The following is a 23,004-nucleotide window of genomic DNA, read 5'->3' on the forward strand; positions in this document are numbered from 1 at the left end:
AAAACATGTACAATAGGCCAGGATGAATGATGTGTGTGAGTGAATGTATGGTGGTGTCAGAGGGTCCTCAGACATGTACAGTCGCGACAGCGCTTCTGTCAGTCTCCCCCAGGGGGCGCTCAAGCTACAAACGTAGCTTCACCACCGAGTATGGAGTGAATGTAATGTATCATGTAAAGCGCTTTGTGACCATGTCTGTGAAAGGCGCCATGTAACGCCAGGGCCGGACCGGGACTGAAACACAGCCCTGCATCATCAGCAAAAAGAGCGGGAAAGGCGGTCGTAGAAACAGAAGCAAAATATAAATAATAAATAATAATGGTCCCAAAACTGACCCTTGTGGTGCACCATACTCCACGGAACTCCTTTTAGATTCATGTTTTATTAAACTGGGCTTTACCCAAATCTAAAAGCTGCTCGACTGGAGATCAACAATGTAACGCCTCATTTGAAAGCTAAGACCTACAAAAGTGATGGAAAGTTTTCGTCACGTCGCCACATTTTTGTCATATTTATGTTGTGTTTTTCTCACATTTTTGCTTTGTTTTCATCCTCTTTATCTCGCTATTTTGATGCTTTTCTTTCTAGCTTTTAGATTTGGGTAAAGCTGGGTTGAGGCGGGACTGGTCTTCCAGAGTGGACACATGGCCGCTCCAGACGCGCCTCCCACAGAATCCAGTCACTTTATTGATCAAACCAGACGCAGGAAACAAAGCTCGTTAAAATCAAGCCCATGTTTATGATGGTCTGGAATCATCCATGAAATACTGAGAAAACCTGTGTGCTCCTGTGCCGGCTCCGCCCCCTTAGCAGGGCCGGACTGGGACCGAAAACCAGCCCTGGACTCTGGTCAGCCCGGCCCAAATGAGCGTAAATGTGACACTTCCACAAATACACATGTGAACCTCTGACCCCCCGCCTTCACCCAGGGCATTTTCTCCAGTTCGGCTTTACCCAAATCTAAAAGCTTCTTGACTGGAGAGCAACACTGTGACGCCTCATTTGAAAGCTCAAATCTAGAAAAGTGACGGGAACTTTTTGTCACGTTGTCGCTGCATTTTTGTCATGTTTTTGTTGCTTTTTCATCACTTTTTTGTCACTTTTTCGTTGTGTTTTTGTCTCTTGTCCAAAAGCTTCCGGAAAAAAGGTGTGAAAATAGCGACAAAACTGAGACGAAAACAATTCAACCTGAAAAGACTCACAGAAACGGAATGACAGTATGAGTGTTTTATTAACGAACATGAATTATTATTGGGGCTCAGACTGAACGAACCATATGAACGCATGGCTTTGACGAGTGACAGCCATGATCTTCCCCGGAGCCTGGACCCTGGTGGTGGTGGAAGAGACCTGGGTCGGCCACTTGATGAGCGGAGCCGGGGAGGAGCCAGGCGGAGAAAGGGGTGGAGGAGGGTCGTAGCACGGCTGGCGAGCGGCTGAGTGATTGACCAGGAAGCTTAAAAAGTTGATCCTGAGCGATGACGGGGCTGCTGAGGGGATGAGCAGCTGCGGTGATTGGCTGTTGTGAAGGTGCGGCTTGATCGGAGTCCGTGATTGGATGATTGGAGTGCAGCTGCCGGTGATGAGGTGATGAATGAATGCAGCTGGTAGGTCTTCCAGGTTGAATTTGCGCATAAGCTTCATTTATGAAAATATGACAAAAAAGTGAGAAAAGTTTGACAAAAAAGTGACGAAAAATTGATGAAAAAATGACCAAAAAAATGACACAAATGTGACAAAAATGTGATAAAAATTTGACCAAAAAATGACCAAAAAAATGAGTTACAAAAATGAGTTGAATATGCAACAAAAAAATGTGATGAGGTGAGGAAAAAGATCCTCTCGGTTCAGGCGGGAGTTAAGAGGTTAAGCTTTTAGATTTGGGTAAAGCTCGGTTTCACGCGGGGGTAAGGGTAAAGTCAGAGGCGGGACCAGTGGCCCTTCTGTGCTCTTCCAGAATGAACACATGGCCAGTCCACCCCTGCCCCTCAGTGTGCACATGCTCACACACACACACATGACTGGCTGTAACAGGCTCTACATCAGTAAATATCTGCTTCTTCTACAAAAAATACAAAATATAACAATAATAATATGCAGGTTTTAAATATATGTTCATTAATAATAATACAGAACAAATAAAAAATTAAAAAGAATAAATACAAAAAAGCTGAATAATCTGCCCATCACACAGAAACATAGAAATGATACAAATATGATAATAAAGTGTTAAACCTCTCCTGAACCCGGCTTTACCCAAATCTGAAAGCTTCTTTAAAAACTAACAACAGAACAGAGACAACACGAGAACGCAACAAAAAGTGACAAAAACATCTGATGAAAGGAGTTTTGTAAGTCTTAGCTTTCAAATGAGCTGTTTCTCTGACCTCAGGCTGTGAACTTTTAGGTTTGGGTAAAGCCGAAACTGGAGAAAATTCATTTGGTTAAGGTTAAAGTGTTACAAGTACAAATACACAGAGAATGTTGAGATAATGAACATGTGGCTCCATAATGCACGCTCGTATATACACGTATGTACTCATATATACTCGTAAATACTCGCATATACTCGCATATGTGAGTATATACGAGTATATGTGAGTATGTACTCGAATACTCACATATACTCAGTGTTTCATCAGTGAAGTTTCAGACCTTTGTGATTAAATCTTTTCTCTGACTCGAGTTGTTTGGAGTAAACTTCCTTTTTGACCCAGGCCACGCCCACTCTGCAGGTCAGAGGCCACGCCCACTCTGCAGGTCAGAGGCCACGCCCACTCTGCAGGTCAGAGGTCAAACCTGTTAGAGCCTGTTCTGTTCTTTCTCCACTACTTTTTATAATAGGTAGCGTTCACGTGACATCACAACATTCTAAAGAGCCATAGTTTAACATTGAGGTGGATCAACTGACGGTAACTATGGTAACTGTGGTAACTGACAAAATGCATATTTTTATGTCTTTGTTTTGTGGCTCATATCTCAGTCATTACTGGAGGAATCCACATGAAACACAAACTGTCACAAAGTTCATCGTCTCCTCTGTCGGCTCATATGAACTAATGTACAATTATTATCTCTGAAAAATGTCAAAAAGTGGTGACAATATGTGACATGAGTGTGATGTTGTCCAATAGAAAAGACTTTCAGACATAAAAATAATATCACAGGTTTGTGAATCCGATCACGATCAAATACTGAAGAGGAAAAACATTTGTCAATTTTCGTTTTGGAGATTTCTCCCAAAAACTGCATTTCTCCCATAGAGTTGCATTGGCCCCGCCCTCCATCTGACATTATGACATCATCACATTCGAAATCGTGAACGCCGCATATTGGGTTAAAAGTAAAAGTATTTCATTTTCAAAGTGACCTTTCCACGATGAACTGGTTTAGTCTTAGTTTAGTCCTGGTTTAGTCCTGGTTTAGTCCTGGTTTAGTCCTGGTTTAGTCCTGGTTTAGTCCTGGTTTAGCCCTGGTTTAGTCCTGGTTTAGTCCTGGTTTAGTCCTGGTTTAGTCCTGGTTTAGTCCTGCTTTAGTCCTGGTTTAGTCCTGCTTTAGTCCTGGTTTAGTCCTGGTTTAGTCCTGGTTTAGTCCTGGTTTAGTCCTGGTTTAGCCCTGGTTTAGACCTGGTTTAGTCCTGGTTTAGACCTGGTTTAGTCCTGGTTTAGTCCTGGTTTAGTCCTGGTTTAGCCCTGGTTTAGACCTGGTTTAGTCCTGGTTTAGTCCTGGTTTAGTCCTGGTTTAGACCTGGTTTAGTCCTGGTTTAGTCCTGGTTTAGTCCTGGTTTAGTCCTGGTTTAGTCCTGGTTTAGACCTGGTTTAGTCCTGGTTTAGTCCTGGTTTAGTCCTGGTTTAGACCTGGTTTAGTCCTGGTTTAGACCTGGTTTAGTCCTGGTTTAGTCCTGGTTTAGTCCTGGTTTAGACCTGGTTTAGACCTGGTTTATTTCCTGTTTCTGACCTGAGTTACTGCTTTACTCGTTTAGACCTGGTTTTCTTCAAATGAGTTAAAAAAAAATCCTGCACATTTGACTCTTAAATAGTGTTTTCATATAAAGTGCATTTTATAATCCATACTTTTATACTTTTACTGAAGTATAAATTGTGCTGGATACTTTTACTTCAGTACATTGTTGGTCCTGTATCTGTACTTCTTATTCAAACTCAGCTCGTGACACATGGTGCGTTTCCACGTCGATGGTTCGTCCAGAAGAGGGCGCCATTACACAGAGGAGGAGTCCAGATGTTTCTCCTTCAGGCCAGAGGAAGAACCAGCTCAGTTCACCCTTTAGGAGAACTTTTACCTCTGTCCTCACCTGACCCAGAGAGAAGACTCTAGGACCACCTCAGGACCACCTCAGGACCACCTCAGGACCACCTCAGGACCACCTCAGGACCACCTCAGGACCACCTCAGGGCTCCACCTCAGGACCACCTCAGGACCACCTCAGGACCACCTCTGCTGACTCATTTCCCATTGACTCGCAGTAACACGGTCGGCACGGCAACGGTTCATGATCGTTCGCCTCTAATGATGTCACTTCCTGTGGGTTTGTCCAATGAGGAAGTGAAACTATAAACACGACAAAGGTCAGACTGAAGAAACCTCAGACGTGACCGTGTCCTCGGTGACTCAGGTCTCGTGTGTCAGAGTTAAAGAGTCGTTTAGGAGATGAAGAAAAGATGGAAAAGCAACAAAAACACGACAAAAAACAAACAAAACGAAAACACTAAACAGAAACGAGGAACAAAAAAAATGTAAAATGAAAAAAACGACAAAAAAACGGGGCGAGCGATAAAAGTGGTGAAAAAAACATAAAGTCAGTTCCTTTAGATTTCACAGTAAAACACTTCAGTCATGTATGAAGCACATGCTTTACTCCAGGCCACAGTGAGGGGGGGTCAGGGGGGGTTTGGCCCTCGGTTCCCCCCCCCCCACCCGATCTAGGGACATGAGTTACTTAGTTCTGCTTTAAATGCAGACTTATCTATGGGAGGTCATCCATTTTCTTCCACTTGTCCGTCTCCGGGTCATGGGGGCAGCTGTTGGAGTTGCCCAGATCACACTGCACCAGCCCGTATGGCGCCCCCTGCAGGTGGTGGGTCCACAGAAGGACGTCCTCATGGTTCTACCCGGGCCTGTCGGTCTCTCATGAGGAGCTTCTGACCCGCTCTCTGTCTGACCCGTCACCTGTAGGACCTGTTTGCCCTGAGACCCTACAGGGACACGACCCCCCCGCACAACAGAGCTCCAGGATCATCCAGGCTCAGACCCTCCACCACGATAAGGCGGCGGCTCCAGGAAAAAACACATTACAATTGTGAAAACCAATAGGTGGCGCTCTTGTGCATTAGTCATGTTTGAAACTCATTCAGATCCACTGCCTTCACAATAATGAGGAGCAAATGTACAGTTGTAAAGTTGTGTTTTTTCACATTGAAAATAAAGGTTGTTTTGTTTTGTTGAGTTCTTCTTTTACATTGAACATGTAGCTTACTTTCTTCATTGGAAAGAATCTGATTTTATTAAACTTATTCTTCTTCTACATTGAAAATGCATGTCTGATTTTTTTTAACTTTCTTCCCACATTGAAGCAAAAACAAACAAACAAACAAACAAACAAACAAACAAACAAACAAACAAACACCAGAAACAGTTCCACTCAAAGTGTGCCTGCAAACATGTTTTGGTGGATTTGTTTTTCCATGGGTTTCAGTGGGGGGGGGCGTCGGCTAACGTGCACACCTGTGCTGTTCGTGTGTTTTCTCACATTTGTAATGTATTTTTTCCAAAATGGCCTCCCATATTAACCACCCCCGCCTTAACCTTTTATATTCTCACAATTTTTGTCATGTTTTTTTATTTGTCACATTTTTTTGTTGTGTTTTTTTCCCCCATGTTTTCCTTTTTTGTTGTTGCTTTTATCTCTCCGTTTCGCCACATTTTGCTGCGTTTCCTTCCTGGTTTTCGCTGCTACACTGACACTTTTTCCAGCTTTTAGATTCGGGTAAAGCCAAACTGGAGAACATGAGCCGGAGCCTTTGATCTCTGGTTTGAGTAAAGTTATTGCTTTAAATCCTGTGAGGGCCAGAGCTTCTCTGCTGGAGGGCCGGGTTTGGCCCCCGGGCCTGACGTTGCTCCTGCTTTAGGACAGATGTTTAGAGAAACAGCTGCAGGACAGATGTTCAGAAGCAGAGACTGAAGTAAAAGTCTGAGCCTCGTGTTTCCTCTGAGGCGCTTCTGCTTTTTAACTTTAGCAGAAACAAGAACAGGAAGAGTGAAGAGTGAAGAGGCAAGAGGTGAGTGTGAGCAGAGGGGGGGGGGGGGGGGGTCTGGGGGGGGGGGGGGGGGGGCGTGTGTCTCCAGCTGATGTCTGACCGACAGTAACCCCCACACAGCTGTTCACACAGGAAGCAGCTGGAGCCTCTTTACGGACCTTCACAATAAAACACAGGCACAAAGTCTGACTTTATAGGACCAAAGTCTGATCAAATAAACTACAAAATAAACTAAAAAATAATAAAAAATAAACTAAAAAATAATAAAAAATAAACTAAAAAATAATAAAAAATAATTTAAAAAAAACTAAAAAAAAAACTGAAAAATAATAAAAATTATAAAAAATAAATGAAAAAATAAAATAAAAAATCATTAAAAACAAAACAAAAAAAACAACAACAAAAAACTAAAAACTAAAATAAAAAAAATAAAAAATAAACTAAAAAATAATAAAAAATAAACTAAAAAATAATTAAAAAAAACTGAATAATAATAAAAAAAAACTAAAAAATAATAAAAAATAATTTAAAAAAAACTAAAAAAAAAACTGAAAAATAATTTTAAAAAAACTAAAAATAATAAAAATAATAAAAAATAAATGAAAAAAAAACTAAAAAATAATTAAAAAAAACTAAAAAATAATAATAAAAAAACTAAAAAATAAATGAAAAAAAATAAATAAATAAAAAAAAAACTAAAAAATAATAATAAAAAAACTAAAAAATAAATGAAAAAAAATAAATAAATAAAAAATAAACTGAAAAATAATAAAAAATAAATGAACAAAAAATAAAAAATAAAATAAAAAATAATAAAAAATAAACTAAAATAATAAAAAATAATTTAAAAAAAAACTAAAAATTATAAAAATTATAAAAAATGAATGAAAAAATAAAATAAAAAATAATTTAAAAAAACAAAAAAAACAACGACAAAAAACTAAAAAATAAATGAAAAAAAATAAATAAATAAAAAATAAACTAAAAAATAATAAAAAATAAACTAAAAAATAATTTAAAAATAAACTAAAAAATAATTTAAAAAAAACTGAAAAATAATAAAAAAAAACTAAAAAATAATAAAAAATATTTTTAAAAAAACTAAAAAAAAAACTGAAAAATAATTAAAAAAAACTAAAAATAATAAAAATTATAAAAAATAAATGAACAAATAAAATAAAAATAATAATAAAAAAAACTAAAAAATAATAAAAAATAAACTAAAAAATAATAAAAAATAAACTAAAAAATAATAAAAATAAACTAAAAATTAATAAAAAATTAACTAAAAAATAAACTAAAAATTAATAATAAACTGAAAAATAATTAAAAAAAACCTAAAAATTATAAAAAATAAATGAACAAAAAATAAAAAATCAAATAAAAAATAAAATAAAAAATAATAAAAAATAAAATGAAATAATAAAAAATAAAATAAAAAATTAATGAAAACAAAAAAAATACAAAATACAAAATAAACTAAAAAATAATAAAAATAAACTCAAAGATAATAAAAACGCCTGGAGAGTCAGAAGAGCAGTTAATGGTGTCCTCATGGTGCTCAGACTGTGACAGTGGGGCCTTGGATCATGTGGTCCCAAATGATCTCGGGGACCAGGATAACTTGTGGTGTAAAAAGTTTATTTATTTCTCTTTTACCCCGTCATAATCATCTCATATTCACATATATGCATAAACTCCCCCGCCCCGGGTTTTCTTTGAGCTAAAGAGTCTTCTCTCAGCTCTTTCTGCTTCTTCTCCTCCAGTGCTTTTACTGTGAAACTCCTCCCGGAAGTCGCGTGCCCCCCCGGCGTGTGCTCGCGCGCGTGTGTGCGCGTGTGGTGGAGGAGTCGCGCGGCCCCGGGCTCCGCGGCACAGACGCAGCGCAGGAGCGGTAAGGTAAGGACTGAACTCTCCTCCTCCTCTTTACAGCCGCGGGTCTGACGCTGCTCTGTCCCGGGACTCAGGCTCCAGAGCCCGGGGCGGAGAGAGGCGGAGACCCGGAGACTCAGAGACTCAGAGACCCGGAGACCCGGAGACTCAGAGACCCGGAGACTCAGAGACCCGGAGACCCGGAGACCCGGAGACTCAGAGACCTGGAGACCCGGAGAGAGACGAGCTCCCGGAGACTCGAGAGGCTTTAAAGTCTGGGTTAGAGAGGAATAAAACAGCACGAGACAGAGAGAGGCTTTTGCAGGAGGAAACCGGGACTGAACCGGGACTAAACCGGGACTGAAGCAGGACTAAAGTGGGACTAAACCAGGACTGAACCGGGACTAAAGTGGGACAAAAGTGGGACAAAAGTGAGACTAAACCAGGACTAAAGTGGGACAAAAGTGGGACTAAACCAGGACTAAACCGGGACTAAAGTGGGACTAAAGTGGGACTAAAGTTGGCTGAACCAGGACTAAAGTGGGACAAAAGTGGGACTAAAGTGGGACAAAAGTGGGACTAAACCAGGACTAAACCGGGACTAAAGTGGGACTAAAGTGGGACTAAAGTTGGCTGAACCAGGACTAAAGTGGGACAAAAGTGGGACTAAAGTGGGACAAAAGTGGGACTAAACCAGGACTAAACCGGGACTAAAGTGGGACTAAAGTGGGACTAAAGTTGGCTGAACCAGGACTAAAGTGGGACAAAAGTGGGACTAAAGTGGGACAAAAGTGGGACTAAACCGGGACTAAAGCAGGACTAAAGCAGGACTAAAGCAGGACTAAACCAGGACTAAACAGCAGAAAGGCACAGAGGAATAAGTAGATTTTCTCCAAAGTAAAGTTTTCCACTTAAAGCAGAAAAAGTCTCTCTCTCTCTTCTTTAAATGAAGTCAAACTGTCCTGAGACTTTCCTCAGACCCGAGGACCTCAGACTGAGGTCTTCGGGTCTTCGGGTCTTCGGGTCTTCGGGTCCTCGGGTCCTCGGGTCCTCGGGTCCTCGGGTCCTCGGGTCCTCGGGTCCCCGGGTCCCCGGGTCCTCGGGTCCTCGGGTCCTCGGGTCCTCGGGTCCTCGGGTCCTCAGGTCCTCAGGTCCAGGACTCAAAGATCTCCTCCTCTCAGACCAGCACAGACTAAAGTGTTCTTCATCTTCAGTTTGAGCAGATCAGTCACTCTCGTCTCATGAGGAGAAAGTGCTGATTTCACAATCACTCAGATCAAACCGGGTTCAGGTCATTTAGATCCTGTAGATCCTGAGTGTCTTTGTTCCTGTAGTATTAATATAACAGTATAATAGTATAATAGTATTGTACTGTTGTTACTGTACGATCCGTTACTACATGTGTATTAATACTGCAGTAATATAAACATACTTTATTATAGACTAAACTTAGACTAAACGTCCACAGTGACAGTATTAATACAGTATTAATACACAGTGACAGTATTAATACACATGTAGTAAACGCCTGATTTGAAAGCTAAGACCTGCATCACAGATTGTGACTTAATGTTTCTTCGCTCTTTAGTCGTGTTTTTGTCGCTTTTTTATTGTGTTGTTGTTGCTTTTCCGGCACATTCTTGTCGCTCTTTTGTCGCCTTTTCATCCTGGTTTGTGTCTCGGTTTTGACACTTTGTTGGAGAGGCTTTTAGATTTGGGTAAAGCCGATGACTGAACCTTAAAGCTGTTCATGTCCCACAGTCTTTACAGGACATTTGAAAGCTAAGACCGACAAAACTGACCGTTACTTTTGTGTCACTGCTTTGTGTTATTGTTGCTCTTTTGGGGAAGATTTAGATTCGTGAGTAAGTTTGGCCTGAAATTACTGTTAGTGCTGGTAATAACAGTACCAGTACTATAACAGTACCAGTATTATAGTAACAGTACCAGTACTATAACAGTACCAGTATTATAGTAACAGTACCAGTATTATAGTAACAGTACCAGTATTATAATAACAGTACCAGTACTATAGTAACAGTACCAGTACTATAATAACAGTACCAGTATTATAGTAACAGTACCAGTATTATAGTAACAGTACCAGTATTATAATAACAGTACCAGTACTATAGTAACAGTACCAGTACTATAATAACAGTACCAGTATTATGATAACATTATTGTGAGTTGTGTTAATATTATTGTGAGTTGAGTTAATATTATTGTGAGTTGTGTTAATATTATTGTGAGTTGTGTTAATATTATTGTGAGTTGTGTTAATATTATTGTGAGTTGTGTTAATATTATTGTGAGTTCAGTTAATATTATTGTGAGTTGTGTTAATATTATTGTGAGTTGAGTTAATATTATTGTGAGTTGTGTTAATATTATTGTGAGTTGTGTTAATATTATTGTGAGTTGTGTTAATATTATTGTGAGTTGAGTTAATATTATTGTGAGTTGTGTTAATATTATTGTGAGTTGTGTTAATATTATTGTGAGTTGTGTTAATATTATTGTGAGTTGTGTTAATATTATTGTGAGTTCAGTTAATATTATTGTGAGTTAATATTATTGTGAGTTGTGTTAATATTATCGTGAGTTGAGTTAATATTATTGTGAGTTGTGTTAATATTATCGTGAGTTGAGTTAATATTATTGTGAGTTGTGTTAATATTATTGTGAGTTGTGTTAATATTATTGTGAGTTGTGTTAATAGTATTGTGAGTTGAGTTAATATTATTGTGAGTTGTGTTAATATTATTGTGAGTTCAGTTAATATTATTGTGTGTTAATATTATTGTGAGTTGTGTTAATAGTATTGTGAGTTGAGTTAATATTATTGTGAGTTGTGTTAATATTATCGTGAGTTGTGTTAATATTATTGTGAGTTAATATTATTGTGAGTTGAGTTAATATTATTGTGAGTTGTGTTAATATTATTGTGAGTTGTGTTAATATTATTGTGAGTTGAGTTAATATTATTGAGTTGAGTTAATATTATTGTGAGTTGTGTTAATATTATTGTGAGTTGAGTTAATATTATTGTGAGTTGTGTTAATATTATTGTGAGTTGTGTTAATATTATTGTGAGTTGATATAATATTATTGTGAGTTGAGTTAATATTATTGTGAGTTGAGTTAATATTATTGTGAGTTGTGTTAATATTATTGTGAGTAGTGTTAATATTATTGTGAGTTGTGTTAATATTATTGTGAGTTGTGTTAATATTATTGTGAGTTGTGTTAATATTATAGTGAGTTGAGTTAATATTATTGTGAGTTGAGTTAATATTATTGAGTTGAGTTAATATTATTGTGAGTTGTGTTACTATTATTGTGAGTTGTGTTAATATTATCATGAATTGTGTTGATATTATTGTGAGTTGTGTTAATATTATTGGGAGTTGAGTTAATATTATTGTGAGTTGTGTTAATATTATTGTGAGTTGTGTTAATATTATTGTGAATTGTGTTAATATTATTGTGAGTTGAGTTAATATTATTGTGAGTTGAGTTAATATTATAGTGAGTTGAGTTAATATTATTGTGAGTTGAGTAAATATTATTGTGAGTTAATATTATAGTGAGTTGTGTTAATATTATTGTGAGTTGAGTTAATATTATTGTGAGTTGTGTTAATATTATTGTGAGTTGAGTTAATATTATTGTGAGTTTTGTTAATATTATTGTGAGTTTTGTTAATATTATTGTGAGTTGTGTTAATAGTATTGTGAGTTGTGTTAATATTATTGTGAGTTGTGTTAATATTATTGAGTTGTGTTAATATTATTGTGAGTTGAGTTTATATTTTTGCTTCTAGATCAGTTTCTCACTTTGTCCATTCATTAGTTTGTATGTTTTAACAGTAGCAGTAGTTTTGAAGCAGCTGTTCTTTTAATCTAATGTGTTTGTCTGGCAGAAACCGTCCTCATTGTTTCTTTATCTGCACAAACACGTGTTTGTCTGAATCAGCCACAAATCTCTTATCAGATGATTACGCTTCATCTTTCATGAAATATCGAAGGTTTTCACACCTAGACCAAGACATTCAACTATTTCACACTTTCCATCAGCAGAGAGATCCTTTTTCTTTCCCTTTTTGCTTGATAATGTGGAACGTCCTTTTTCAGTAGTTTTTCCTTTAACCTCTTAACTCCCACCTGAACCGAGCACATTCTCTCCAGTTTGGCTTTACCCCAATCCAAAAGCTTCTGGAAAAAAAGCTGTGAAAAAGCAACAAAACTGAGACGAAAACAATGATGGAAATGTGACAAAAAAGTGATGAAAAATGGATGAAAAAGTGGCAAAAATGTCGCTAGAAATGGACAAAAAAATTACAAAAAAATTACAAAAATTCGATAAAAAAACATTGACGAAAAAATGACAAAAATGTGACAAAATGTTTTAAAAAAAATGCAAAAATGTGATAAATATTTGACAAAAAAACTGACAAAAATCTGACAAAAAAAACGAAAATTTAAAAAAAAAAGTTCCAAAAAAGAGTTGAATACCTAACAAAAAAATGATTGAAAAAAATCTGATAACGTGAGGAAAAAGATCCTCTCAGTTCAGGCGGGAGTTAAGAGGTTAACTGGACTTAACCCTCAAAACTAATCATCACAGGCTGAGATTAATGTCAGAGGTTCAAAGCCTGAGACACAAAACCATCTATGAGTTTCATTTATGACACTGAAACATCATTTTTATAATAATGATTAACATAGTGAAGTATCAGCAGTAACAGTGTTAGTATTATTATAGTATTATTAGTATTATTGTTATTGTCAGTACTTTGTCTCCTTGGCTCTTTATCCGCTCGGTGTGTTACTGTGAGTTGTGTTAATAGTATTAGTGTTAGTAACAGTGTTAGTTGTGTGTGTTGTCAGTACTTTGTCTCCTGGGCTCCTTATCCGCTCGATGTGAACCCTCAGATAAGTGACCTTTGAACCCTGCGCTGCGTTGGCCGACCTTTAGCTGTGTCAGTGAAGGCAGCGCGAGGCGTTCAGGGCCTGATTCACTCACAGATAAACATATTATTCACTTTTCATATTTAAATGTGTGTCAGTGAAGGCAGCGCGAGGCGTTCAGGGCCTGATTCACTCACAGATAAACATATTATTCATTATTCATATTTAAACGTTTTCACTCCTTTGTTTCTCTGGTTCAGAAATGTCTTTGTTTTTAGGTTAAACGAGCTGGAATAAAAACCTGTCCTCTCTTTAGATCCAGGTTCTGCTGTTGGTCCAGGGACAGGATTAAAGAGCAGAACTAAGTAACTCCTGCCCCTAGAGGCTGTAAGCGGCACTGCATTGTTCACACAGAGATCATTTTTATCTGTAAACACTGTTTAAGTGGCGCTAGCCCGCAGTTAGCTTTGCCCGTTAGCCTGTTAGCTTCTTCTACGTGATTCCATTAGTGTGTATTGGTGACTCCAGGTCGGAGGCAGGAAAGTTGCAATTGTGGTTTTCTGGCCAGAGACACCAGGGGACGATGAAAGACCCTCCACCATCACATTAACACTTGTATTACCCCAGAGGGATTTATTAAGGTAAAGAAGTTGCTCAGTTCCCCACAGTGTTTTAGCCCCTCCCCTCAGTGTTTTAGCCCCTCCCCCTTGTGTTTTAGCCCCTCCCCTCAGTGTTTTAGCCCCTCCCCCTTGTGTTTTAGCCCCCCCCCCTTGTGTTTTAGCCCCTCCCCCCCTGTGTTTCACTTTGACGGCGTCAGTAATGAAATAATCCCGGCTCAAAGTCTTGTAAAGTAAAGATTGTAAAGTGTGTAAAGATTAGATTATGATCAGGTCATGATGAATCAGACCAGGTTTTGCTGCTGTCGGTCCAGGTTTAGTCCTGGTTTAGTCTTGGTTTAGTCCTGGTTTAGTCCTGGTTTAGCCCCTCCTTTAGCCCCTCCTTTAGCCCTGGTTTAGCCCCTCCTTTAGCCCCTCCTTTAGCCCCAGCTCTGACCCGGTTCCTCCCTCTCTCCTCAGGCCCCTGAAGGATGTCGGCCTGGTTTAGTCCTGGTTTAGCCCCTCCTTTAGTCCTGGTTTAGTCCTGGTTTAGTCCTGGTCTAGCCCCTCCTTTAGCCCCGGTTTAGCCCCTCCTTCAGCCCTGGTTTAGCCCCTCCTTTAGCCCTGGTTTAGCCCCTCCTTTAGCCCTCCTTTAGCCCCAGCTCTGACCCGGTTCCTCCCTCTCTCCTCAGGCCCCTGAAGGATGTCGGCCTGGTTTAGCCCCTCCTTTAGCCCCTCCTTTAGCCCCAGCTCTGACCCGGTTCTTCCTCCCTCTCTCCTCAGGCCCCTAAAGGATGTCGGCCTGGTTTAGCCCCTCCTTTAGCCCCTCCTTCAGCCCTCCTTTAGCCCCCGTTCTGACCCGGTTCCTCCCTCTCTCCTCAGGCCCCTGAAGGATGTCGGCCTGGACTCAGCTGGGTCTGCTGCTGTGGAAGAACTTCACCTACAGACGGAGACAGACGGTGAGAACAGACACATGAACAATGAGGACAAACACACCAGATTAAGAGAACAGCTGCTACAAAACAGTCTTGATGAGTGTGTTTCTGAGCCACTGCAGTCTCTGGAGGATCCCACACCCTGATGTTTGTAGCAGCTGTTCTATTCATCCCTTATTGTTTGAAAATGTGGAACGTCCTTTTTCAGTAGTTTTCCTTTAACTGAACCTGAAAAGAGAGATTCATGTGAGTGATTCTGAATGTTATTGTCCTGTATCGAGTCTGAATGTTATTGTTCTGTATCGAGTCTGAATGTTATTGTTCTGTATCGAGTCTGAATGTTATTGTTCTGTATCGAGTCTGAATGTTATTGTTCTGTATCGAGCTGAGTCTGAATGTTATTGTTCTGTATCGAGTCTGAATGTTATTGTTCTGTATCAAGTCTGAATGTTATTGTTCTGTATCGAGTCTGAATGTTATTGTTCTGTATCGAGTCTGAATGTTATTGTTCTGTATCGAGTCTGAATGTTATTGTTCTGTATCGAGTCTGAATGTTATTGTTCTGTATCGAGTCTGAATGTTATTGTTCTGTATCTGAGTCTGAATGTTATTGTTCTGTATCGAGTCTGAATGTTATTGTTCTGTATCGAGTCTGAATGTTATTGTTCTGTATCGAGTCTGAATGTTATTGTTCTGTATCTGAGTCTGAATGTTATTGTTCTGTATCAAGTCTGAATGTTATTGTTCTGTATCGAGTCTGAATGTTATTGTTCTGTATCTGAGTCTGAATGTTATTGTTCTGTATCTGAGTCTGAATGTTATTGTCCTGTATCTGAGTCTGAATGTTATTGTTCTGTATCGAGTCTGAATGTTATTGTTCTGTATCGAGTCTGAATGTTATTGTTCTGTATCTGAGTCTGAATGTTATTGTTCTGTATCGAGTCTGAATGTTATTGTTCTGTATCGAGTCTGAATGTTATTGTTCTGTATCGAGTCTGAATGTTATTGTTCTGTATCGAGTCTGAATGTTATTGTTCTGTATCTGAGTCTGAATGTTATTGTTCTGTATCTGAGTCTGAATGTTATTGTTCTGTATCGAGTCTGAATGTTATTGTCCTGTATCTGAGTCTGAATGTTATTGTTCTGTATCGAGTCTGAATGTTATTGTTCTGTATCGAGTCTGAATGTTATTGTTCTGTATCTGAGTCTGAATGTTATTGTTCTGTATCTGAGTCTGAATGTTATTGTTCTGTATCTGAGTCTGAATGTTATTGTTCTGTATCTGAGTCTGAATGTTATTGTTCTGTATCTGAGCCTGAATGTTATTGTTCTGTATCGAGTCTGAATGTTATTGTTCTGTATCGAGTCTGAATGTTATTGTTCTGTATCGAGTCTGAATGTTATTGTTCTGAATCTGAGTCTGAATGTTATTGTTCTGTATCGAGTCTGAATGTTATTGTTCTGTATCGAGTCTGAATGTTATTGTTCTGTATCTGAGCCTGAATGTTATTGTTCTGTATCTGAGTCTGAATGTTATTGTTCTGTATCTGAGTCTGAATGTTATTGTTCTGTATCGAGTCTGAATGTTATTGTTCTGTATCGAGTCTGAATGTTATTGTTCTGTATCTGAGTCTGAATGTTATTGTTCTGAATCGAGTCTGAATGTTATTGTTCTGTATCGAGTCTGAATGTTATTGTTCTGAATCGAGTCTGAATGTTATTGTTCTGTATCTGAGTCTGAATGTTATTGTTCTGTATCTGAGTCTGAATGTTATTGTTCTGTATCGAGTCTGAATGTTATTGTTCTGTATCGAGTCTGAATGTTATTGTTCTGTATCTGAGTCTGAATGTTATTGTTCTGAATCTGAGTCTGAATGTTATTGTTCTGTATCGAGTCTGAATGTTATTTTTCTGTATCTGAGTCTGAATGTTATTGTTCTGTATCGAGTCTGAATGTTATTGTTCTGTATCGAGTCTGAATGTTATTGTTCTGTATCGAGTCTGAATGTTATTGTTCTGTATCGAGTCTGAATGTTATTGTTCTGTATCGAGTCTGAATGTTATTGTTCTGTATCGAGTCTGAATGTTATTGTTCTGTATCGAGTCTGAATGTTATTGTTCTGTATCGAGTCTGAATGTTATTGTTCTGTATCGAGTCTGAGTCTGAATGTTATTGTTCTGTATCGAGTCTGAATGTTATTGTTCTGTATCGAGTCTGAGTCTGAATGTTATTGTTCTGTATCGAGTCTGAATGTTATTGTTCTGTATCTGAGTCTGAATGTTATTGTTCTGTATCGAGTCTGAATGTTATTGTTCTGTATCTGAGTCTGAATGTTATTGTTCTGTATCTGAGTCTGAATGTTATTTTTCTGTATCTGAGTCTGAATGTTATTGTTCTGTATCGAGTCTGAATGTTATTGTTCTGTATCGAGTCTGAATGTTATTGTTCTGTATCGAGTCTGAATGTTATTGTTCTGTATCTGAGTCTGAATGTTATTGTTCTGTATCGAGTCTGAATGTTATTGTTCTGTATCGAGTCTGAATGTTATTGTTCTGTATTGAGTCTGAATGTTATTGTTCTGTATCTGAGTCTGAATGTTATTGTTCTGAATCGAGTCTGAATGTTATTGTTCTGTATCGAGTCTGAATGTTATTGTTCTGTATCTGAGTCTGAATGTTATTGTTCTGTATCTGAGTCTGAATGTTATTGTTCTGTATCTGAGTCTGAATGTTATTGTTCTGTATCTGAGTCTGAATGTTATTGTTCTGTATCTGAGTCTGAATGTTATTGTTCTGCATCGAGTCTGAATGTTATTGTTCTGAATCGAGTCTGAATGTTATTGTTCTGTATCGAGTCTGAATGTTATTGTTCTGTATCGAGTCTGAATGTTATTGTTCTGTATCGAGTCTGAATGTTATTGTTCTGTATCTGAGTCTGAATGTTATTGTTCTGTATCTGAGTCTGAATGTTATTGTTCTGCATCGAGTCTGAATGTTATTGTTCTGAATCGAGTCTGAATGTTATTGTTCTGTATCGAGTCTGAATGTTATTGTTCTGTATCGAGTCTGAATGTTATTGTTCTGTATCGAGTCTGAGTCTGAATGTTATTGTTCTGTATCTGAGTCTGAATGTTATTGTTCTGTATCGAGTGTGAATGTTATTGTTCTGTATCGAGTCTGAATGTTATTGTTCTGTATCTGAGTCTGAATGTTATTGTTCTGTATCGAGTCTGAATGTTATTGTTCTGTATCGAGTCTGAATGTTATTGTTCTGAATCGAGTCTGAATGTTATTGTCCTGTATCTGAGTCTGAATGTTATTGTTCTGTATCGAGTCTGAATGTTATTGTTCTGAATCGAGTCTGAATGTTATTGTTCTGTATCTGAGTCTGAATGTTATTGTTCTGAATCGAGTCTGAATGTTATTGTTCTGTATCGAGTCTGAATGTTATTGTTCTGTATCGAGTCTGAATGTTATTGTTCTGTATCGAGTCTGAGTCTGAATGTTATTGTTCTGTGTCGAGTCTGAATGTTATTGTTCTGTATTGAGTCTGAATGTTATTGTTCTGTATCGAGTCTGAATGTTATTGTTCTGTATCGAGTCTGAATGTTATTGTTCTGTATCTGAGTCTGAATGTTATTGTTCTGTATCGAGTCTGAGTCTGAATGTTATTGTTCTGTATCGAGTCTGAATGTTATTGTTCTGTATCTGAGTCTGAATGTTATTGTCCTGTATCGAGTCTGAATGTTATTGTTCTGTATCGAGTCTGAATGTTATTGTTCTGTATCGAGTCTGAATGTTATTGTTCTGTATCGAGTCTGAATGTTATTGTTCTGTATCGAGTCTGAATGTTATTGTTCTGCATCGAGTCTGAATGTTATTGTTCTGTATCTGAGTCTGAATGTTATTGTTCTGTATCGAGTCTGAATGTTATTGTTCTGTATCTGAGTCTGAATGTTATTGTTCTGTATCTGAGTCTGAATGTTATTGTTCTGTATCGAGTCTGAATGTTATTGTTCTGTATCGAGTCTGAATGTTATTGTCCTGTATCGAGTCTGAATGTTATTGTTCTGTATCGAGTCTGAATGTTATTGTTCTGAATCGAGTCTGAATGTTATTGTTCTGTATCGAGTCTGAATGTTATTGTTCTGTATCTGAGTCTGAATGTTATTGTTCTGTATCTGAGTCTGAATGTTATTGTTCTGTATCGAGTCTGAATGTTATTGTTCTGTATCGAGTCTGAATGTTATTGTCCTGTATCGAGTCTGAATGTTATTGTTCTGTATCTGAGTCTGAATGTTATTGTTCTGTATCGAGTCTGAATGTTATTGTTCTGTATCGAGTCTGAATGTTATTGTTCTGTATCGAGTCTGAATGTTATTGTTCTGTATCGAGTCTGAATGTTATTGTTCTGTATCTGAGTCTGAATGTTATGTTTGTTTATGTGATGTTTTTCAGAGGTTTTTGGTTCTAAAGGGTGCGTGGAGTTAAATATAGTAGGTTTATAGTAGGTTTATAGTAGGTTTATTGTAGGTTTATAGTAGGTTTGTGCTTCTTTCACTGGAGCTCTGAGTTTAAACTGCAGTTGTTTCTCTGCTTTGTTTCTGTCTCGCTCTGATGATGTCATCAGGTGAAGACGAGCTGACACTGTTATCTGATAACACACAGATAAACAGGTCCAGGGTCAGGAAACAAGACCGAACCGGGACTAAACCGGGGCTAAACCGGGGCTAAACCAGGACTAAACCGGGGCTAAACTGGGGCTAAACTGGGGCTAAACCGGGGCTAAACCAGGACTACACCGGGGCTGAGCTGGGGATAAACCGGGAATGAACCGGGGCTAAACCGGGGCTAAACCAGGAATGAACCGGGGCTAAACCGGGGCTAAACCAGGAATGAACCGGGGCTAAACCAGGAATGAACCGGGGCTAAACCAGGACTGAACCGGGGCTAAACCGGGGCTAAACCAGGACTGAACCGGGGCTAAACCGGGGCTAAACCAGGACTGAACCGGGGCTAAACCGGGGCTAAACCAGGACTAAACCGGGGCTAAACCAGGACTGAACCGGGGCTAAACCGGTGCTAAACCGGGGCTAAACCGGGGCTAAACTACTATTGATTTCTTCCACTCAAACCCTGGTCATGATGAGCCTAAATTAGTAAAAGTGGTTAATTTGACTAAAGCGGTGACTGAACTCTGACCCCTAAAAACCTCAGTGACTTAAGTCCACAGCAGCAGGTCTTTATTTTTCTTTATTTGAGTCTTTGTTTGAGTCTTTATTTGAGTCTTTGTTTGAGTCTTTATTTGAGTCTTTATTTGAGTCTTTATTTGAGTCTTTATTTGAGTCTTCAACATAAACGTGTCCAAACCTGGTCTAGACCGAGTCCTGCTCTGGTCCAGCTCTGAGTGGATCGATTCTAATCAAATATTAAAGTCTCCATAACGAGGCTCTTCCTGTGGGAGTCAGAGATCCTCCTGAAGAGGCGACGCCTCACTCTCTCTCACCCTGTGGAGCTCAGGGCTTTCATACTCTGGTTAGCACTGGTTAGCATCTGTGAACATCTGTGAACATCTGGATGACTCTGTCTTTCTCTCATTCATGTGTTGCAGCTGCAGTTACTGGTGGAGATCCTGTGGCCGCTCTTCATCTTCTTCATCCTCATCGCCGTCCGCCTTAACTACCCGCCGTACGAGCAGCATGAGTGTGAGTACAGCCTTAACTACCCGCCTTAACTACCCGCCGTACGAGCAGCATGAGTGTGAGTACAGCCTTAACTACCCGCCTTAACTACCCGCCGTACGAGCAGCATGAGTGTGAGTACAGCCTTAACTACCCGCCTCAACTACCCGCCTCAACTACCCGCCGTACGAGCAGCATGAGTGTGAGTACAGCCTTAACTACCCGCCTTAACTACCCGCCGTACGAGCAGCATGAGTGTGAGTACAGCCTTAACTACCCGCCTCAACTACCCGCCTCAACTACCCGCCTTAACTACCCGCCGTACGAGCAGCATGAGTGTGAGTACAGCCTTAACTACCCGCCTTAACTACCCGCCGTACGAGCAGCATGAGTGTGAGTACAGCCTTAACTACCCGCCTCAACTACCCGCCGTACGAGCAGCATGAGTGTGAGTACAGCCTTAACTACCCGCCTCAACTACCCGCCGTACGGGCAGCATGAGTGTGAGTACAGCCTTAACTACCCGCTTTAACTACCCGCCGTACGAGCAGCATGAGTGTGAGTACAGCCTTAACTACCCACCTTAACTACCCGCCGTACGAGCAGCATGAGTGTGAGTACAGCCTTAACTACCCGCCTTAACTACCCGCCGTACGAGCAGCATGAGTGTGAGTACAGCCTTAACTACCCGCTTTAACTACCCGCCGTACGAGCAGCATGAGTGTGAGTACAGCTTTAACTACCCGCCTCAACTACCCGCTTTAACTACCCGCCGTACGAGCAGCATGAGTGTGAGTACAGCCTTAACTACCCACCTTAACTACCCGCCGTACGAGCAGCATGAGTGTGAGTACAGCCTTAACTACCCACCTTAACTACCCACCGTACGAGCAGCATGAGTGTGAGTACAGCCTTAACTACCCACTTTAACTACCCGCCGTACGAGCAGCATGAGTGTGAGTACAGCCTTAACTACCCGCTTTAACTACCCGCCGTACGAGCAGCATGAGTGTGAGTACAGCCTTAACTACCCACCTTAACTACCCGCCTCAACTACCCGCCGTACGAGCAGCATGAGTGTGAGTACAGCCTTAACTACCCGCCTTAACTACCCGCCCTAACTACCCGCTGTGAGTGACTGTCCTGCGATGACGCCACACCAGTGTTTCCTGAACTTTGTGAAAGGAGGGAAACAGCGCCCCCAGTTTGCCGCTGGTGGCCGAACAGTGAACTGCATCTGCTCTACAGGGACAGAGGATGTTTCTCCATCAGAGCGAAACTTCTGCTGCAGAAACAGAAACACGAGGGACAAATGTTCTTCATGTTTTCAGTTCAAAATAAGGCGTTTCAGAAACAGAAATGACACAATTGAATCTGAATCTGAATTGGGATAAACTTGTTTTATTGTAAATGTCCTAAACACGATTAACAGTTATTTATTCACCAAACCTTCCCAAACCTTTACAACACACTGGCCTAACGGTGGAGTCACAAAGTCCAAACCTCAGAGGATAAACCGGGTAAAGAGTTTGGGCGGATTCGACTCAGACTCAGACTGGGAGTTAAACCTGAGACGCTCAGGAGGAAACTTTGACCTCAGGATAAATGTGTGTTTGTGGGAAAAGCCTCGACGATAGAAGAAAGTGTGAACGAGTCCGGACTCGTCTGGAATCTGAGAGAATCCGCCGCCTGCAGGCTCACTTTACACCAGGAGGCGAAGAGGGGAGGAGGAGGTGAGGGAGGAAGGAGAGGAGAGAGGAGGCGAGGGAGGAGAGAGAGGAGAGGAGGCGAGGGAGGAGAGGAGGCGAGGGAGGAGAGGAGGCGAGGGAGGAGGCGAGGAGGGGGCGAGGAAGGAGAGAGGAGGCGAGGAGAGAGGAGGCGAGGAGAGAGGAGAGAGGAGGAGGCGAGAGGAGAGAGGAGGCGAGGAGAGAGGAGAGAGGAGGAGGCGAGAGGAGAGAGGAGGCGAGGAGAGAGGAGAGAGGAGGAGGCGAGAGGAGAGAGGAGGCGAGGAGAGAGGAGAGAGGAGGAGGCGAGGGAGGAGAGAGGAGAGTCTGAGCTCCTTCATCACCTCTTGATTGGCTGTATCTTCGGTCACAGAGGGGGCGGAGTTTTCTCTCTTGGGGGCGGAGTCGGAGCTGAATGGAAGTGAAGCATTTTAAACCTGGACTAGGAAACGATGAGGATGTGAAAGTGTGAAGATGATGTTGTAGGTTCTCACCGGGACGTCCTCTCTGAGAATTTCAAACATGAGGAACATCAGGAAATCATCTCTCACATGATCCTCAGACTCTGGAGCAGCGTTTCTCAGCTGGGGGGTCGAGATAGTGAAGAGTCTGTTAGGATGTATTATAATATACATATAAATCAACAATATATAGGGAGCTGGGAGCTTGAAGTTCTGCAGTATCTTTTCTGGACCGAGATGTCTGATGTGTTTCCTGGGATCTGCTGGAGCCGCTCCTCCAGTTTGGGGGTCACTGCCCCGAGTGGCTCCACTGATGCTTCACCTCCAGACCTTCTCCAGCTCTTCTCTGAGCCCCTGGTGTTTCTCTAGTTTCTCCTGTTCCTTTTTCAAGTGGGAAAATAATGACTGGTCTGTCCTGAGATTCAGGTCTGTGCAGTAGTTATAGTATTAGTTATAGTATTAGTTATAGCATTAGTTATAGTTGGGCAGTCGTCTCATTTTTGTCCATTTTTTGTCAATTTTTGTCATTTTTTCCTAAATTTTTTGT

At 40.1% G+C, this 23,004-nt stretch overlaps 1 protein-coding gene across 1 annotated transcript in view; it reads left to right on the plus strand.

Moving 5' to 3' along the window:
* The first annotated feature begins 8,109 nt into the window (after window positions 1-8,109).
* LOC306982575 (phospholipid-transporting ATPase ABCA1-like) overlaps window positions 8,110-23,004 on the plus strand; it is a 105,391-nt gene continuing 90,496 nt past the window's right edge. Inside the window, exons 1-3 of the mRNA XM_079582549.1 lie at window positions 8,110-8,174; window positions 14,539-14,615; window positions 20,203-20,296. Of these exons, the coding sequence (XP_079438675.1) occupies window positions 14,550-14,615; window positions 20,203-20,296 (160 nt within the window). The 5' untranslated portion in view covers window positions 8,110-8,174; window positions 14,539-14,549. The remainder of the gene's footprint in view (window positions 8,175-14,538; window positions 14,616-20,202; window positions 20,297-23,004) is intronic.

The sequence above is a fragment of the Gobius niger genome, assembly GCF_951799975.1.
Source record: "Gobius niger genome assembly, chromosome: 24".
Lineage (NCBI taxonomy): Eukaryota > Metazoa > Chordata > Actinopteri > Gobiiformes > Gobiidae > Gobius > Gobius niger.